The following is a 17069-nucleotide window of genomic DNA, read 5'->3' on the forward strand; positions in this document are numbered from 1 at the left end:
ATGCCCCTGTGTATTGGCCTCATAGACCCAGGACTACAAAGCATGCACTTGCAAAGAAATCCAGGAAGTCCTCTAACTACATCTAACCACAGGCATCTGCCTTGCCTGATGTACAAATTAATGCAAATGAAGGAGTCCCAGGAAGACGATACTCCTATTCTTTGTGCATCAGAAATGCGATTTTATGTGAAATGCAGTTTTCTCTTTGGAGCCCATCCACATCCTTTCCTGAGGAAGAGGGGAGGAGTGTGTAAGCTCCACACATACCCATTTGTAAGCTATAGTAAAGTCAAAACAAAATTCACATAAGGCTCAAAAAGGGACCCCCAAAGAGTTATTAGGGAGAGTTGAAACCAGCCTCCATCAGAACGTCTGCCTCTGTGCCATCCACAATGTGGTGACTTCCTCTTGGGAGGACCTGCTAGGGAGAAGAGGGGGGGAAATACTTTTCGGAAAAAGTCCCAATAATGCAATGAAAGTCGGAAGTGTCTGGATCCACTTCCTTAGCAAGGGCACCTCGGATAATTGAACGAACGGGGGCATCTCGGCGGAGGACTCTCTCGGGAAGCCTGGATCCTCCACCCACCCCAACCCCCACTTTTCTGATTGAAACATGGCATTAAAGCAGCACCAATGCAGTAAATCCCACTAAAATCACCTCTTGCTTACATTTGTTGAGTGTTCTGCTCCACCAAGGACATCTGACATGTTTCTCTGCCTGCAGGGACACAGTGCCTCAAGCCAGTTGTGCAGGAAGTTCTGACCATCTCGCCATTTCAGAGATTATATGCAATCGGTGAATCCATTGAGCTAACCTGTCCCAAAGGCTTTGTCGTTGCTGGGCCTTCACAGTACACATGCAGCGGGGATTCCTGGACACCACCCATTTCAAACTCGCTCACCTGTGAAAAAAGTGAGTGTCACCAGGGTCTGCTGAGATGGTGCCCCCCCAAAACTGGTAGTAGCATAGCACCCACAGGGGTGCTATTTCTTGAGGATGTGTTGGGAGAAGAAAGCAGAAGTTTCCACTCACAGGCTAGGTTTTCTATTTCAACCTGTGTCATGATGAGATCAGGCAGCAGATAACAAGTTATTGGTCAAGCAGATATCTTCAAATTTTAGAAAGCAAGGTCGATTTTCTTTTCCAATACAATGTTTCAATATTTTGAGGGAGTGCAAGCTCGGCCATCCAACAAAATCAGAATTAATGGTAAACTGAAAATTTGGCTAAAGTGGAGGGCCATAAAAAAGTAGTGCACACTACTTTTTAATTATTTTATTTTATTTTATTTTATTTTGAGAGCATTTTATTTTAACTTAAAACACAGAAATGCATGATTATCCACCCATTTTCTGACATAGGACCAAGCTCTTATTTTCTTTTTATTTCTTTTTTATTTTTTTAATGTTTATTTATTCTTGAGAGAGCAAGAACAGAGCACAAGCACGGGAGGGGCAGGAGAGAGAGGGAGACACAGAATCTGAAGCAGGCTCCAGGCTCTGAGCTGTCAGCACAGAGCCCGATGCGGGGCTTGAACTCACCAACTGCAAGATCATGACCTAAGCCAAAGATGGACGCTTAACCAACTGAGCCACCCAGGCACCCCCCAAGCTCTTATTTTCTAGTCTTCTGATTTCAGCTCCAAGACTTCTTCCTCAAATAAAGCAAATACATGACTCACCACCTATGTTATTCCCTATCAGTTCCTCTAAAATCATGTTTAATTGCAGGTGGGGCGCTTCTTTAAAAAACACCTCCAGTTAGGTTCCTTCCCCCAATTCTGATGTCACTGAGCTGGGGAGGGCCTAGTATTTGGCGTTTGTTTAAGATTTCTTCTAGCTAACCCAAATGCATGCAGAGTTGAGAACTGTTGTCTTGAAGAGAGGTAAAACGTTAAAGTCACTTTTGAAACAAATTGACTAGAGAAGGATTTTAAATTTATGTATATACATAAATTTTATATATGAAATATATGTATTTCGTAATCTTTTACAGTAGTCACATCCCCGGTGAACTCAAAGCAAAATTTTTGCAAATCATTTTTAATTGTTCAAAATTCCCAACTTTTTATTTAAAAAAGTTTATCACTTGATACAGTTCATTAACTTACACAATCACAATGACAATTGGCCTAAATGGATTTGGAAACAAACAACACTGATAAGCCTGTAGCTGCAGAAGTGTCACGCTTTGGAAGACAGTGTTGCCAAAAGAGATTGCAAGAGGCCCTAGGTCTCTTGGTCTCTGGGCCAGAAGGAATCGGAGGATAGAACAGACACCGCGGATAGGTGGTACAAGCAGGAAAGTTTATTAAAGCAAAAGGATACTCGTAGAAGAAGACCAGGTAGGCTCCAGGGAGCAAATGCCCCAAATTTCTTCTGTTTACAAGCTTTTATTATATTTTGAGTAATTAGGGGAGGAATATTCACTGAGGTAAGCAGCATGCTTTTTTCAGGAATCCAGGTTCCACCCCTTTCCTTTCCTTTTTTGGATTGATCACAACTGTCATGGTGATTTTAGGGGCAGAGACCTTTCAGAACTGCAATGCAAATGATATAATGAGGGAAATGTCCGGGTGGCTGGGTGGCTCAGTCCGGTTAAGTGTGGACTTTCGGCTCAGGTCATGATTTCGCCTTCCAGGAGTTCTGAGCTGTCAGCACCGAGCCTGGAGCCTGCTTTGGATTCTTTGTCCACCCCCTTCCCCCCCACCCTCCCCCCCCCACCTTTGCCCCTCATGTTCTTTCATGCTCTGTCTCTCAAAAATAAATAAATGTTAAAAATTTTTTTTTAATATAATGAGGGAAATGTCTTCTGAGGATATAACAAAGCCTCACCTAGCTGTTGGTGGGGGATTTTCCTATTGCAACGAGTGGCCTCCCACCCCCCCCCCCTTTAATGCAACTAAGGGGTGCCTTTCTGCTTTGTCCCTCCTCATTACTATCTAACTGCCTCCTCTAACAAGAGGAACCCATAAACTTGGAAGTCAGGCAATTACCATGGAGGGACTGGGGAACCTAGCCTGGCAATTCAGTTATTTGGAAGACAGTTGAGGGCATCTACTAATTCATATCTTCCAAATTTTTCAATTGTTCAAATAATGTCTCATTTTTATTCAGAGGGTCCTTGAAGATATATGTGAAATCAGCTATGATTAGGCCCATTTTGCTTACATAAAAGCAGAAGGTAGTGAGGGACTAAATTAAACCCGAGGTCAGGCAGTTTGAGTCAACAGGAATTGAGCTACAGTTGAACTCATTCCCCAAGCTCTTTGCCATGTGGCCTTCTTTATCCTCTTCTAGGCTATTATAATGCATGAAGAAAAGGGGGAAAGCTAACTTATTAAATAAACTTAAAATTACTGATAAAGAGGTATCATGGGCGGCACCTAAGTGGTTCAGTCGGTGGAACCTCTGACTCTTGATTTCGGCTCAGGTCATGGTCTCACAGTTGTGAGATCAAGCCCCACTTTGGCCTCTGGGCTCACAGCACAGATCCTACTTGGGATTCTCTCTCTCTCTCTGCTCCTCCCCTGTTTGGTCTCTCTCCCTCTCTCTCAAAATAAATAAGTAAACTTAAAAAAAAAGAGAGAGATCATGGAAGTTTGTGAGAACTTGAGGTTGATATTGTGGCTTGATTTCACTCAACTCCTGATCATATATATCAGAGGGAACTACAGGCTTCAGAAGGTTAAGATCTCCGGGTATCTTCAGAAGCATCTTCTCTATACAGCACTGTCCACACACACACACATACACGCCCATGACTCTGTGTTTGGGAAAGAAATTGAGATTATAATCTAATCTGAGAAAGAATGAAATGTTCTACATCTAGATAAAGTAAATAAATATCCTGTCTTGTGTATTTTCTCTCCAACAACATTGGCAAAAAGATCAATGAGGGAAGTCAGAAAGAGAGAGAAAATCATCAATAAAACTGGGCGCTCTTTCCTCTCAATGTGTGGAGAGCTGTGAGATAAAGAGGCTTTCAGGCCATCCCTGGTTAGGAAAAGGGTTTTAATTCTTTCAGTGTAAAAAAGGATTTTTGCTTCCTTAGGAATTGACATGGTAGGTGCCTCTACAGTTACTTTTTCTTCCTCTGAGAAATTGACACCTCCAGAAGTTCCCCTTGACCCCAGCACTCCAAAGATCACACACAGCGTTCTCATTTCCATGTCATTCACAAACTGTTCCAGGCGGTGTGGGCAGCTGAGAGCCAGTTCTGACTTCAACCTGACATGCTGAGGGAGCAAAGACTCCTTGCCTGAGATCAGTGGCAACTTCAAATCAGTAATGGCAAATACTAGGAAGCTGAATCTCTTTGGAAACAATGTATAGCTAGGGGTCCTTCCCTGACCTAAGTGTGGATTTATTTACAAAGGGCAAAGAGGTATAGCTCTACAACAAAGCAAAGAAAAACAATCCCATGTCAATGGAATGCTTAGTATCTGAGGCCTTACCAGCCACTATACATCTCCATGTTCATGAAGGTTAAGGGCCAAATTTCATCAGAGGTTCCTGTGAGAGAATGATCATAGGAAACAGAAATAGCAGCAAAAAAGGAAAACCTACCAATTTTTATAATCTTTGTTTTTGCCTCTAACATAAACCTCCTTCCCTTACCAAACCTTCTGCCTTGTAGGCTAAAAGGAGTAACCATGAAGGGACACCTGGGTGGCTTAGTTGGTTAAGCATCCTACTCTTGATGCTGGCTCAGGTTGCGATCTCCACAATGGACCTGGACCCTGCTTGGGATTCTCTCTCTCTCTTTCTCTCTCTCTCTCTCTCTCTCTGCATCTCCCTGCTCACTCTCTCTCTCTCTCTCTCTCTCTCTCTCAAAATAAATAAACATTAAAAAAAAGGAAAGCACCCTTGAGCTTGGTCTCCTGTTCTGCCATCTAATGTGGCAGGATATCTAGATATAGCTGCCTACTGCCATCCTTTGACAATTACTTGCTTCCAGAAGCCATTGTGGTTCTGTGGATGCCCGATCAGATTCAGTCCTGGGAAGTCTGTTTCACACAACAGCTCACCTGTGGTTTCAATGATTCCACGTAGAATAATAACAAATTTAAATCATTAGCACAGACTTCTCCACTGAGTTAAACCCAAAAAGTCACATTAGTATGTATCTATTTTGATCTAGTTTGTTTGAGTGACTTAAAGACACCATAAATTTAACACATGCAGAGAGAAACTCTTGAGTCATTACCCCCCTCCCTAAAACTAAACGTCTTATAATATTTTCTATTACAGTTAAGGCACCAATGTCTATTATCTAATGCAAACTAAAAACCTAGAAACCATACTTTGCAGCTCTCATAACTTACCCACAATAGGCAATTTTATCTGTCTATTCTGATAAATATGTCACAAGTTTACCTACTTGTCTCCATTTCCAACTCAACATTTTGATCCAAATTACCATCCTCTTTCACCTGCTCTACTATAATAACCTCATAGACTGTCTACCCATAGCCTTCTTGGCCACCATATCTCTTCAAATCCATTCTCTGCATACATAGGCCACAATTCATTTCTTTTTCAGAATCCGGGCCTGAGTTTGTCATATGACCCCTGACTTATACCACCAAAGACTTTTCATTGTTTATAAAATAAAGGCAAACGTCTTTCAAAAACTCTATAAGACCCTGCACAGCCTGGTACACACTCACCTCTCTGGCCTCATCTTGTTCCATGCTCTTGTTTTTCTGCATTTCAACTGCATTGGCCTTCTTTCAGTTCCAGGAAAATCACATGTTGTCTCTCTTTGTAGAACTTCCATGCCTGATGTTTCCTTTGCTGTGAACACATTCCCTTTCTTCTTTCCATTTTGCCATTCTGAACCTTCCTCACTACGTCAGTTTTCCTGATTATATGCTTTCTCTTTAATAATGCTAATAATATGAGCAATTCTATTTGTATTGGTGTGTTTGATTAATGTCAGTCTGCCCTCACAAAACTATAAGCTCTGTGAGCATAGAATCTGGGTGAAATTTTAGTCAGTCCACTATTTCCAGAACATAACACAGTGCTGAAAATATTGTAGTTGCCCAGTCAATATTTGAAGAACAAATGAACAGAAATTTCACAAATTCCATTTTCTTCAGTTCTCTGTACTTAACAGCAATTTTAGGTTGGAAAATGACAGCTCATGAGAGCTAGAAAAGACCTTTAGATGGAATATTTCGTGACAACATATTTAGAAAAGGCAAAATGAGTGCTCTAACTACAGATAAATGAGAACTTTTCACCACTGCCTTTCTACTAAATCCAAATGTATCGCTTGGAAGTCATGCTGTGCACTGTCCTTTACCTCTTTTCTTTTGTTTCAGATGTTTTGACAAAATTAAAGGGTCATTGCCAACCAGGACAAAAACAGTTGGGATCTGAATGCATTTGCATGTCTCCAGAAGAAGACTGTAGGTGAGAGATACTCTATGGACTGTATTTGGAAATTGGGAAAACCAGTCTCGTGTAACCAGTTTGATAGAGGAGCTGAGCTTCTTGAAGCACAAACACGAAACATATTAATTTTTCACATAACTGATACCCCCTGTGCTCTGTTGATTTCTTCCCCACTGGGTAGCAAGCTTTCTTAATTATCTCTCAGCCCCGTTCCCTAAGTTTGCATGGCATTTGTTTATCAAGACAGTTTTAGTTTTGTTTATGAAGACTCATTCCTGTCCATAATTGGTTTCAGACTCAATTATCTCAAAGCCTTCCTCTTCCCCCTAACCACAGGGCAAGGTTGTGACTCCAAAAACTTAGAATAGAGAAAGTGGTATAAACATGGACTTCATGCATATATACTCCCCTTTGTCAGTTTATTTTTCATGCTGGGGTAGAGAGCACGAAGAAAAAAAATGAAAAATCCTGTGACCGCTATGACTAGATAGCTATCTCCTCTTTGTTGTTATAACTGCCTTTTCTTTCCCTTTCTTTTCTTTTCTCTTTTTCTTTTCTTTTCTTTTCTTTTCTTTTCTTTTCTTTTCTTTTCTTTTCTTTTTTTTAAAGTAATCTCTACTTCAATGTGGAGCTCTAACTCACAATCCCAAGATCAAGAGTTGCATTCTCCACTGACTTAGCCAGCCAGGTGCCCCTGCCTTTCCTTTAAATGAATACACTGAGGAGAGTTGAGGGTGCTTCTTTTTTTTTTTTTTTTAATGTTTATTTATTTTGAGAGAGTGTCTGTGAAAGGGAGAAGGGCAGAGAGAGAGAGAGAGAAATTGAGGATCCAAAGCAGGCTCTGTGCTGACAGCAGAGAGCTGGATATGGGGCTTGAACCCACAAATTGTCAGATCATAACCTGAGCCAAAGTCAGATGCTTAGCTGACGGAGCCACACAAGTGCCCCAAGCATCCTTCTTTTTTTAAAATTTTTTTTAACGTTTTATTTATTTTTGAGACAGAGAGAGACAGAGCATGAATGGGGGAGGGTCAGAGAGAGAGGGAGACACAGAATCTGAAGCAGGCTCCAGGCTCTGAGCCATCAGCCCAGAGCCCGACGCGGGGCTCGAACTCACGGACCGTGAGATCGTGACCTGAGCTGAAGTCGGACGCTTAACCGACTGAGCCACCCAGGTGCCCCAACATCCTTCTTAATTTAATGGCTTTCAGTCAGATTTAATCCAAAACAGTGTTAGATAAAGATAAAATTTTGTTTCTCCATCTCACAAAATAAATGCAGAGGTTGCCAACCTAGGGCTCGTATGGTAACTCTCGTTGCAGATAGGACCGAGGCTCCTTCCTGCTCTTGTTCCACCATCCTTAAATTGTGTCATGGTCCAAGATTGCTGTGCAGGACTAGGAAGGGAGAAGACCAAAAATGGACATTTTCTCTGTTTTTAAGGAGAATTCTCAGAAGGCCCATCACTCACTTTCATCTCATTAACCTTTTCTTATTCGTATGGCCACACACACCTTTGACTGGATGCATAGACATTTTGAATAAAATTAGAGTTATATTACTGAGGAGAAGAAAGACTGAATGTCGGGAAGGGAAGCCAGCAGACTGTGCCCAGTTGTTATCCTTCACCTTTAACACCAATTAGCTCCCATGTTCCTCTGTGCTGCAGGTGAACAAACACTTATAGGGACTGATTTATTTATTTATTTATTTATTTATTTATTTATTTATTTATTAACACTATAGGGTCTTTTCCTGTATAATTCTACAAACATCATTCAACCCAGGGGTGGTCCTATCTACCCCCCTCCCCCACCTCAATCCTCACCAGGGTGATCCATCATGTAGCTTCTTGCTGCTGGAGTCCCCTCATCCAACAGACGGCCTTCCGGGGAGTACCTGCAGCATTCATATTGCCCATTTAATGCAGAAGAAACTTCCTTCTTTGTCTTTCCAATACCAAGTCATGAGAATGCAGACTGTCCTCTGGAACTGTCTGAATTTCAGCTCTCCCCTACCTCTCTAGACTCTTTCTGTAGTCCTCTGTTCTCTTCTATACAGCATCGAAGGTGTTTGTGGGACTGGCTAGCCCCACAGTTTAAGTTCTCTGAACACAGAGAGTGGCCTTTTTCTTCTCAGCTCTAGCACCTGGAGATAATTTTGCACACTGATGCCCTGATTGCTAACTCGAAGATTGACATCTGAGAAGAAACTCAAATTTAGAGTAAACCAGCCCTTGTCCTCTCAACAAAAGGACTGTAGCTGCTGATTACCTCCTAGCAGCAAGACCTAGCATCTACTTAGGGAGATTAAGCAAGTTACCCAAGGAATGATATCAAAACTGATGTACTTAATCAAAGTATACAAACACACTTGCAAAGCTATGTAATGATAGAAGACTCTGGTGCTGCAAATTAATGAATGTTAGAGAATTCTGAGGAGGTCCAGACTACATGGGCTAAGTTGATCAGGGCTACCTTCAAAGTGTGGTCAGGAACTAAACTGGACACAGACAGGCATAGAAGAGAGACAATACAATGCTGACTGAGCAGGGCATCAGATGCCAGCAAAGGAAAGGTAATCTTATAATTTTAGAAAATGATCAATATAACTGCCAGGTAATATGGATTAAGAAGGAAAGGAAAATAATTCTAGAAAGGAAAGTTAGTTGGAGTCAAATTATGGAGGATCTTGATTACCAGAATTTAAGAATTCAGACTTTGATTTGAAGACAGTTGGGAGTAACACCAAGATTAAGATGAAATTCTAGTGGCTTAGTTGGCTAAGCATCCAACTTTAGCTCAGGTCATGATCTCCTGGTTCGTGAGTTTGAGCTCTGTGTCGGGCTCTGTGCTGACAGCTCAGAGCCTGGAGCCTGCTTCAAATTCTGTGTCTCCCTCACTCTCTGCCATTCTCTTGTTCATGCTCTGTCTCTCTCAAAAATAAATAAACATTAAAAGAAAAAAAGATGAAATTCTAGAAAGATGAATCCCAGAGCACACAAGATGAAAGAAGAGAAGGTGGGGGCATGGGGCAGATGGGGAGGCGGGTCGTCAGAAAACTGGCTGGAAAGATTACATATTATATTGGCTACATGCCATCTCCTTTTTTCTAGTCTTCATATATAAATGCGCTCTTTCCTCTCTTGGGCAGCCATTATTCTGAAGATCTCTGTGTGTTTGATACAGACACCAACCATTACTTTACTTCACCTGCTTGTACGTTTTTGGCTCAGAAATGTTTAAATAATCAGCAACTCCATTTTCTACATATTGGTTCCTGCCAAGAAGGTCCACAGTTAGAATGGGGTCTTGAAAGAGCAAAACTCTCATCCAACAGCACAAAGAAAGAATCCTGTGGCTATGACACCTGCTACGACTGGGAAAAGTGTTCGGGTAAGCCCTGGTGGTGACCACGCACTGGAAATGCTCTCTCTTAGCCTTCATCTCAACTAGTTAATCTTATTTGCATTTATATACTCTCTCTTCTCTCTCTCTCTCTCTCACACACACACACACACAAAACCTTTCCTTAATCAAAAATAATTCCTTTACACTGTTTTATAAAAACATTTTATAAAATTTTTTTATTTAAATACAAAAATATAACCCACTATTAGAAATAACTACCTTAGTAGTTTTAGTGTGAATCTTCCCAATTATTGTTCTATGCATATACAATCATATATGCATATATGCATATACAATCATATATGCATACAATCATATATACATATATGCATGCAAAAAGTTTATGTATTTTGAGAGAGATGGAGAGCAAGCAGGGGAAGGACAGAGAGAGAGGGAGACAGAATCCCAAGCAGGCTCCGCACTGTCAGCAGAGTCTGCTTGGGATTCTGTCTCCCTCTCTCTCAAAATTGTCTAAATTTTCCTCTGGCATTTGAGACTGGCTAGGGCAACATAGCTAGAGCCTAGAGCCTAGACTGAGTTCCTCATGGATAATAATTGCCAGAAACATCTTCAAATTTTTTTAAGTCCTCCTGCAGTGCCAGCCTCCAAGGCTGGCAGTGTTAATCAGGCAGGGCTCTCTGAGCCCAGTCAGGGTTTCTCGTGGGTTTGGGCACTGTTTCTCCCAGGTGGAACATTCTCCAACCTTCTACTGCTTCCCTCTCACCATGCATGGGGTCAACCAGATGTTCCAAGGTGCTCTGGGACTCATGCCTGCAGTCATCCATGGCTCCGAGCTAGACTCTCATTCCCAGAAAGTAGGGTATTTGCCAGGACTGCTTGAGATTGGCCTGCTAGTATGGTGCTAACACTCTAAGTCAGAGTTACTGTAATTGTTTATATAGAGAAGCATCCCATAAAAAAAAATTCCCCAGGGCCTTATACACAAGGGTGGCCCTGATTATATTACTTTTTTTTTTTTTTTAGGTATCATACTTCACATCTTATTTTCTATATTGCTGTTTTTCAATTAATATATCATGAAACTATTTTCATGTCATCATATATTATTCTGCTACATAATTTTCAATCTCTGCAAAAGTCCATGTGGACATTCTATAACTTACTTAACTAATCTTCTGTTAAGTGTTCATATTTTTCCCAATATTTTCCTATTATAAGCAGTGCTATAATAGACAAATTGATCACAGATAAATCTATAATCTTAGATTCTTTCCTCAGGATATACCTTAGAAAATGAAATGTATTGGTAAACATTATTTTCACATAGAAAGTCTTTGTTGGCACAGTGTATCAACTTGCTTTCCAGAAATGTTTCTACCATATTATATTCCTGTCTACAATGTATAAGAAAGACTACCACCCATACCTTCATCGAAACTTTGAGTTATTACTTCTTTATCTTTCTGCCAACTTGATACTTAAGAAGGGGCATTACATTTCTATTTTCTGTAAGCGAATTGGCTATGGGCATTTTTGTTTGTGAATTGGAAGCGGAAACTTCACAGCAGTGAGTACATTTTCTCTAAGATGAAGTTTGACCCTGAAACAGTTCAGCTAAGCTTTATATAATACATAGATATGTGCCAAAGATTAGGATTTAGCAGAACTCAAGTATGCAGCTAGATTTCCTTTGTGACACATCCTCAAAGAACTATCTTAGATTGAGACATAAAGTATATAATGGAAACTTGTTGAATTGTTACATTAAATTTTTGCTAAAACCACTTTACCTTTGCAAAAATAAACACAAAAACTTCAATGTTCCCCTTGGCTCTTCAATTCAGTCCTGGAAAAGGAGAGAGGTCTTATTACCCAAATCCACTTCCTTCCTGATCCACTTAACTCTGATTATCAAGATCCAGCTCCCCTGGGAGGTGGCAGTATTGAATTCATGACAGAGGGTAGACACAGGTGGCATTGTCCATAGGCCACCTGAGGGTGGCCACTCGGGAGGTCAATGTCTGAGACTTCTGACCTTCGTGCCATATCTGAACAAGGCAAGTCCACATAAGAGACAGCATGCCAGGGTCTGATATATATATTGCCTAATTCTGATCAGTATTAAATCACCTTGTGGCTAAATGCTACCATTCATTTTTAAATGCCAGACCAACACCATTACCCAGCTGACATCTCAGAAATAATGAGGTATTAGCGGATGTGATTAGTGTTAGCTTCTGTCCTTCCATTTTTATCATGGAGAAAAGATCTTCATGGAACTCCGTATTGCAATGATTTTTTTTTTTTTTGCTCTTTTTCCACAAATTATTCTTTTTAAATGTGTCTGAGTAACAAATAATCTCTGGCTTGCAATTTCATCAAAATCTGTCTTTACTATTGGCTCTCTGCTGTACAGATATCTAAATCCACAGCTGCCAGGAGTCTACATTTGTCTAAAACAAGAACACTAAAAAGTTTGAATACTTAACCAATATTGCTCAAGTGACCAGAATGTCTTGGGGCAGTCAGACTAATCCATGAACACTTTATAATAAGATATTTCAGTCATTTAAAATATTCTTTGATCCTACACACAATCAGAATACTGAAAGCATTCCCACCCCCTAAAGATAAGGTCTGCCTGTGCCAGTCTTCTCTAATTGGTGAGCAAAAGTCAACGTCATAGAGAATTCTGTTCAGTAGCACTATAGAACAGAATCAACGTACAAACCTCAGCATTTATGACTAAAGAGAAAGCTAAAAATGTATTTTATACCTAACCCACATATGGCAAGTTGGGATATTATTAATTTTCAGTTGCATTGAATGTCACCTCGGTTAAACTGTTACTGACGACATTGTGTACTTTGCTACTCTTTTCCTTCTCTATCTAAAATGAGAGAAAAAGTTTAAAAATGGAACTTCAAAATAACATCAAGTTCCCATTTGAAAAGTTAGAACACAAATGGCTTCATAAGGAGTCTATTTCTATGCATATTGAATGTTTCGCCTAAATTTCAAAAATATCCACCATCAACTAATAGAAGGGGGAAATTTATTCAGCACACATCCATTTAGTATCCAAGATGCACAAGTCACTGTATATAATATGAGGAGGACTCTAAAGACAAACGAGCTTTATACCTTCCAGTTGTTCACAGTACTTGGAGGAGTAACTTTTCATGATAATTGGATGAATAACTTTGATGAGAGCCAGCATGATATAAGAACACGTAAGAGAGAGAGAGAAATCTTCTGGCCTGGAAGGGTTTCATAAATATGGTAGCATGAGAATTGAGTGATGCAGGATGCATTAGTGTAGGTGGTGGGAAGGGCTTTATGGTGCTGGCAGTCTAAAAATGATCTTGCTAAGAGCATTTAAGCCACACCATACTAAAAGAATAATGACCATGGCTTTTCCACAAGCCTGGGGAACTGACATCCTTTCCAAAGGTGGAGCAGTCTCCTGTCCTTCACTAAACCCTATTGTTTACAACAATCGGCAAGGCCCTCCACAATGAGACTCTTTTCTAACTGGTTGACACAGGGCTTACAAGGGAATGCATGCTTTTTCATGAAATGTTTTCTACCAAAGATAGGCTATCTATGTGCCTCTGCGTATCTCCCCACTCCCTTTCCCTATTTTCTCCCATTGGTTGAGACACATGGGAAAGAACTGATACCCACCTAAAAGAAGCTACTTCTGAATGACATCATTGCTGATTCTCAGCCTAACTCAGATATTTTGGCAGCATGAGTTACCCCAGATCTATCAAAATACTTCTTTTTGATTGCTTATACCTACACCCCAAATTCAGAATTGAAATCAATTGATGAAGCAGAATGAATTGAGCACCTCGTTAAGAGCTAAGTGAGACATCTAGATGAACGAGCGCTCAAACAAAGCACTTATAACTGTCTTGGGAGAAAGACATATATGAAAAGCTAACTAACAAGAAAGTATAAAAATACCAGATAGAGTACTAACAAATTTACACTATTGAAGTCTAGTTAAAACTTTAGTTAAAGTTCAGTTGTTGTGGGGGTAAGTGGGTATGAAATACTTCATGGAGGAGGTGAGCCTGTAGAAACTGGGCATGTGGGAGAAAGTAAAAAAGACCACATCACTGTAGCAAAAGAAGGGGATAGCATGGGCAAGAGGGCAAAAACTGGAACACTGTTAAAGTCTCATTTGGGAAGCAGAAAGAGAGTTACTCTAAGTGGAATTGAAAAAGCAGAAAAGACAATGTTGCAAAAGGACTTTGAGGGCAAACTGTAGAGGATCTTGAACTTTAATTAAAACATGCATGTATAGAAATGAGCCTATATCCCCCCCTACTCAAAATTTATTTAATATTCTTGACTTTGGTAAGTTTATCCCAAGTGATCATTTTAAAACAATTTCATGAATGAAAGATCTACATGAATTATGAAGTGACTGGGTGATTTTGAAACCAGGCCTCCTAAAAGAATCACCAACCTGGAAATATTCTAGAAAGAAGTCAATAGCTGTGGTATAGAGTTATGTTAAAGAATTAAGGCCTATTCGTGATTGAAAACCTGCCTCTACCACTTACTAATTGTGGAACCATGGGCTGATCAATTAAACTCTCTGGGATTACTAACAAGCTCATTTGTAGAATTAGTTTGATAACATATAGTTCATATGTTTGAGAATTAAATGAAATAAAACATGCAAAGCACTTGGCTTCTTATGTGGTTTCATAGTACATTCTCAATAGAAGGTGGTACCAACGAGAAAATAACAGAGAAGACCGTCTGTAGATGTTGTAGAAATAGATTTGACAGGATATAGTGACAGATTAGATGTGGTCAGTGAGTGAGAGCAAGGTGTCAGAGGTAGCCCAGCTCCTGAATCTTACTGGCTGACTCGTGGATTCTGTTCTCTCACATCCAGATCACTCCATTTGACCACAGTTGGGTCTTTTGGGCCATTGCCTTTGTTCTAGCTTTCTGATACATTGCCACCAAAGTGCCTGCTCCTCTGGGGACAAATTAGGTAAAATCAAACCCTGAAGTCCTGTGGTGAGTCACACTGTCTCCCTCTCATTTCAGCCGCCACTTCCGAATGTGTCTGCCTGTTGCCTCCCCAGTGCTTCAAGGGTGGAAACCAACTCTACTGCATCAGAATGGGATCATCGATGAGTGAGAAAACAGTGAACATCTGTGACATAGGAGCTATAAGATGTGCCAACAGGAAAGTGGAAATACTGTATCCTGGGAGGTGTTCAACCTAAAACAATCACTGAATAACAGATTTACTGTCCCAAAATAATCCCTACAAGAGGGCATTCTCCTACAAACAGCAGACTGGTGTGCCCAGAAGTTACTGACATAAATTCTTTTGTGTTACTTTCATATAATTCTTCTGCATGACTCTCCTGCCTTAGTCTTTCCTATCCAACCTCAGCCTATGATGTTTTCTGTAGCAACACCTCAGTAGTAACTTTCACATCGATCCAGTGAATTCTGTTCACGCTGCACTAAAACGATGGGACTTCTGAGGACCTTATGAAGCCTGTAGTATTAAGCATCCTCACAAGTACAATTAAGAACAAAAACCATAATTGTCTTCAATTATTCAATAAACATAAACCTACAACAACTTGGAAAACACATTCTTAAAACCCAACTTTCCTTCATGCATTCATTCAACAAATAATTCTGAATGTCTCCAATGTGCCACGGACTGTTTAGGACGCTGGGGAATCGGCAGTGAATAAAAGAGACAAAATCCCTTGCCTTCATGAAGCTTACATTCATGTGGAGACAGGCAAACAAAAAACAAAATAAACATATAAAATATATGGTATGTTTGATGGTAATGGTGGTAATTGCTATGGAAAAAATAATGTAAGGAAAGGTGAGTCCCATCATCTCATGCAAGGAGATACTCCATAGTAATAAGCATCACAATAGGGATGATTGGGAACAAGTGGAAATTGCCTTGTTTAAAGTAGTTGAAAAACTCCTGGAGTTCCATACTCTTAGGAAACAAGATTCTTCTTGCCTCAGCTAAAGTGCATTCCAAAGCTTTTAAATTGAAGTATGTGATGGATGGAAAATCATCAGAGAATTTTGAAGGAATAATTTTTAAGTTAAATTATATCCAAGTAGACATCCATTTCTCAGAGAAGTTAGACTGTCATTTTATTGGGGAAGAGGAGTGTCTTTGGAACAGCAATTCTCAAATATTGGTCTCAGAATCACCTGGAGTACTTGTTAATACACACGCTTGCAACCCACCCCCAATTTCTGGTTCAGTAGGTCTGGGGTGGGGCCAGAGAATTTCTAACAACTTTCCAGGTAGTACCACTAATGATCATTGGGAAGGTCACGTTTTGAAAACAGTTTAGAAATGGAGTCACCAACGTTCATTCTGTTTGATTTACTAACTGATCTCCAAACCTTAGCCAGCCAATCTCCAAGCCCCTGAGTGGAAGGATATTTCCTTCCTCTAAAACTCAATGGGGTTCCCACCTAGTGGAAGGGGGACGTGAGCCACAGCCACCTGCAGCACCCTCATTAGACCTTATACATTAAATGTCACTCCTCTTCCATCTCATTCGTCATAAGATGTTGGCAACATCTAAAACATCTTGCAATATCAAACAGAGGTATGAGGAAGGAACGACCCAGCAATTGCACTACTAGGTATTTATCCAAGGGATACAGGTATGCTGTTTCAAAGGGGCACCCAGATGTTTATAGCAGCACTATCGACAATAGCCAAAGTATGGAAAGAGCCTGAACGTCCATCGATGGATGAATGGATAAAGAAGAGGTGGTATATATGGAGTATTACTCGGCAATCAAAAAGGATGAAATCTTGCCATTTGCAACTACGAGGATGGAACTAGAGGGTATTGCTAAGTGAAATTAGTCAGAGAATGACAAATATCATACGACTTCACTCATATGAGTACTTTAAGACACAGAACAGATGAACATAAGGGAAGGGAAGCAAAAATAATATAAAAACAGGGAGGGGGGCAAAAAAGAGACTCTTAAATATGGAGAACAAACAGAGGGTTACTGGAGGGATTGTGGGAGGGGGGATGGGCTAAATGGGTAAGGGGCATTAAGGAATCTACTCCTGAAATCATTGTTGCACTATATGCTAACTAGCTTAGATGTAAATTTAAAAAGTTAACTTAAATTTAATTTAATTAAAAAAAAAGAAGTATGAGGAAGGAAAAAAAAAAAACTAGGACAGACAAAATTTTCCTAGTGTAACAGCAATTGAGTGGGAATTTTTCTCTTCCCACAATC

At 40.2% G+C, this 17069-nt stretch overlaps 1 protein-coding gene and 1 long non-coding RNA gene across 3 annotated transcripts in view; one reads left to right on the forward strand and one right to left on the reverse strand.

The window, feature by feature from the left end:
* The window catches only part of C6 (complement C6), a 64836-nt gene extending 49434 nt beyond the window's left edge, over positions 1-15402 (forward strand). For both annotated transcript variants that reach the window (XM_042907897.1, XM_042907908.1), the window contains 4 exons: positions 725-913; positions 6333-6423; positions 9559-9800; positions 14853-15402. In XM_042907897.1, the coding sequence (XP_042763831.1) occupies positions 725-913; positions 6333-6423; positions 9559-9800; positions 14853-15034 (704 nt within the window). In that variant the 3' untranslated portion in view covers positions 15035-15402. The remainder of the gene's footprint in view (positions 1-724; positions 914-6332; positions 6424-9558; positions 9801-14852) is intronic.
* LOC122201908 lies at positions 826-14877 on the reverse strand. The gene is made up of 3 exons (XR_006194372.1): positions 14660-14877; positions 11567-11622; positions 826-902 (listed from the first exon to the last, which is right to left on the reverse strand). It is a non-coding gene; the product is annotated as an uncharacterized LOC122201908 (long non-coding RNA).
* Positions 15403-17069: the final 1667 nt, after the last annotated feature.

Source organism: Panthera leo, chromosome A1, assembly GCF_018350215.1.
Source record: "Panthera leo isolate Ple1 chromosome A1, P.leo_Ple1_pat1.1, whole genome shotgun sequence".
Taxonomy (NCBI): Eukaryota; Metazoa; Chordata; class Mammalia; order Carnivora; family Felidae; genus Panthera; species Panthera leo.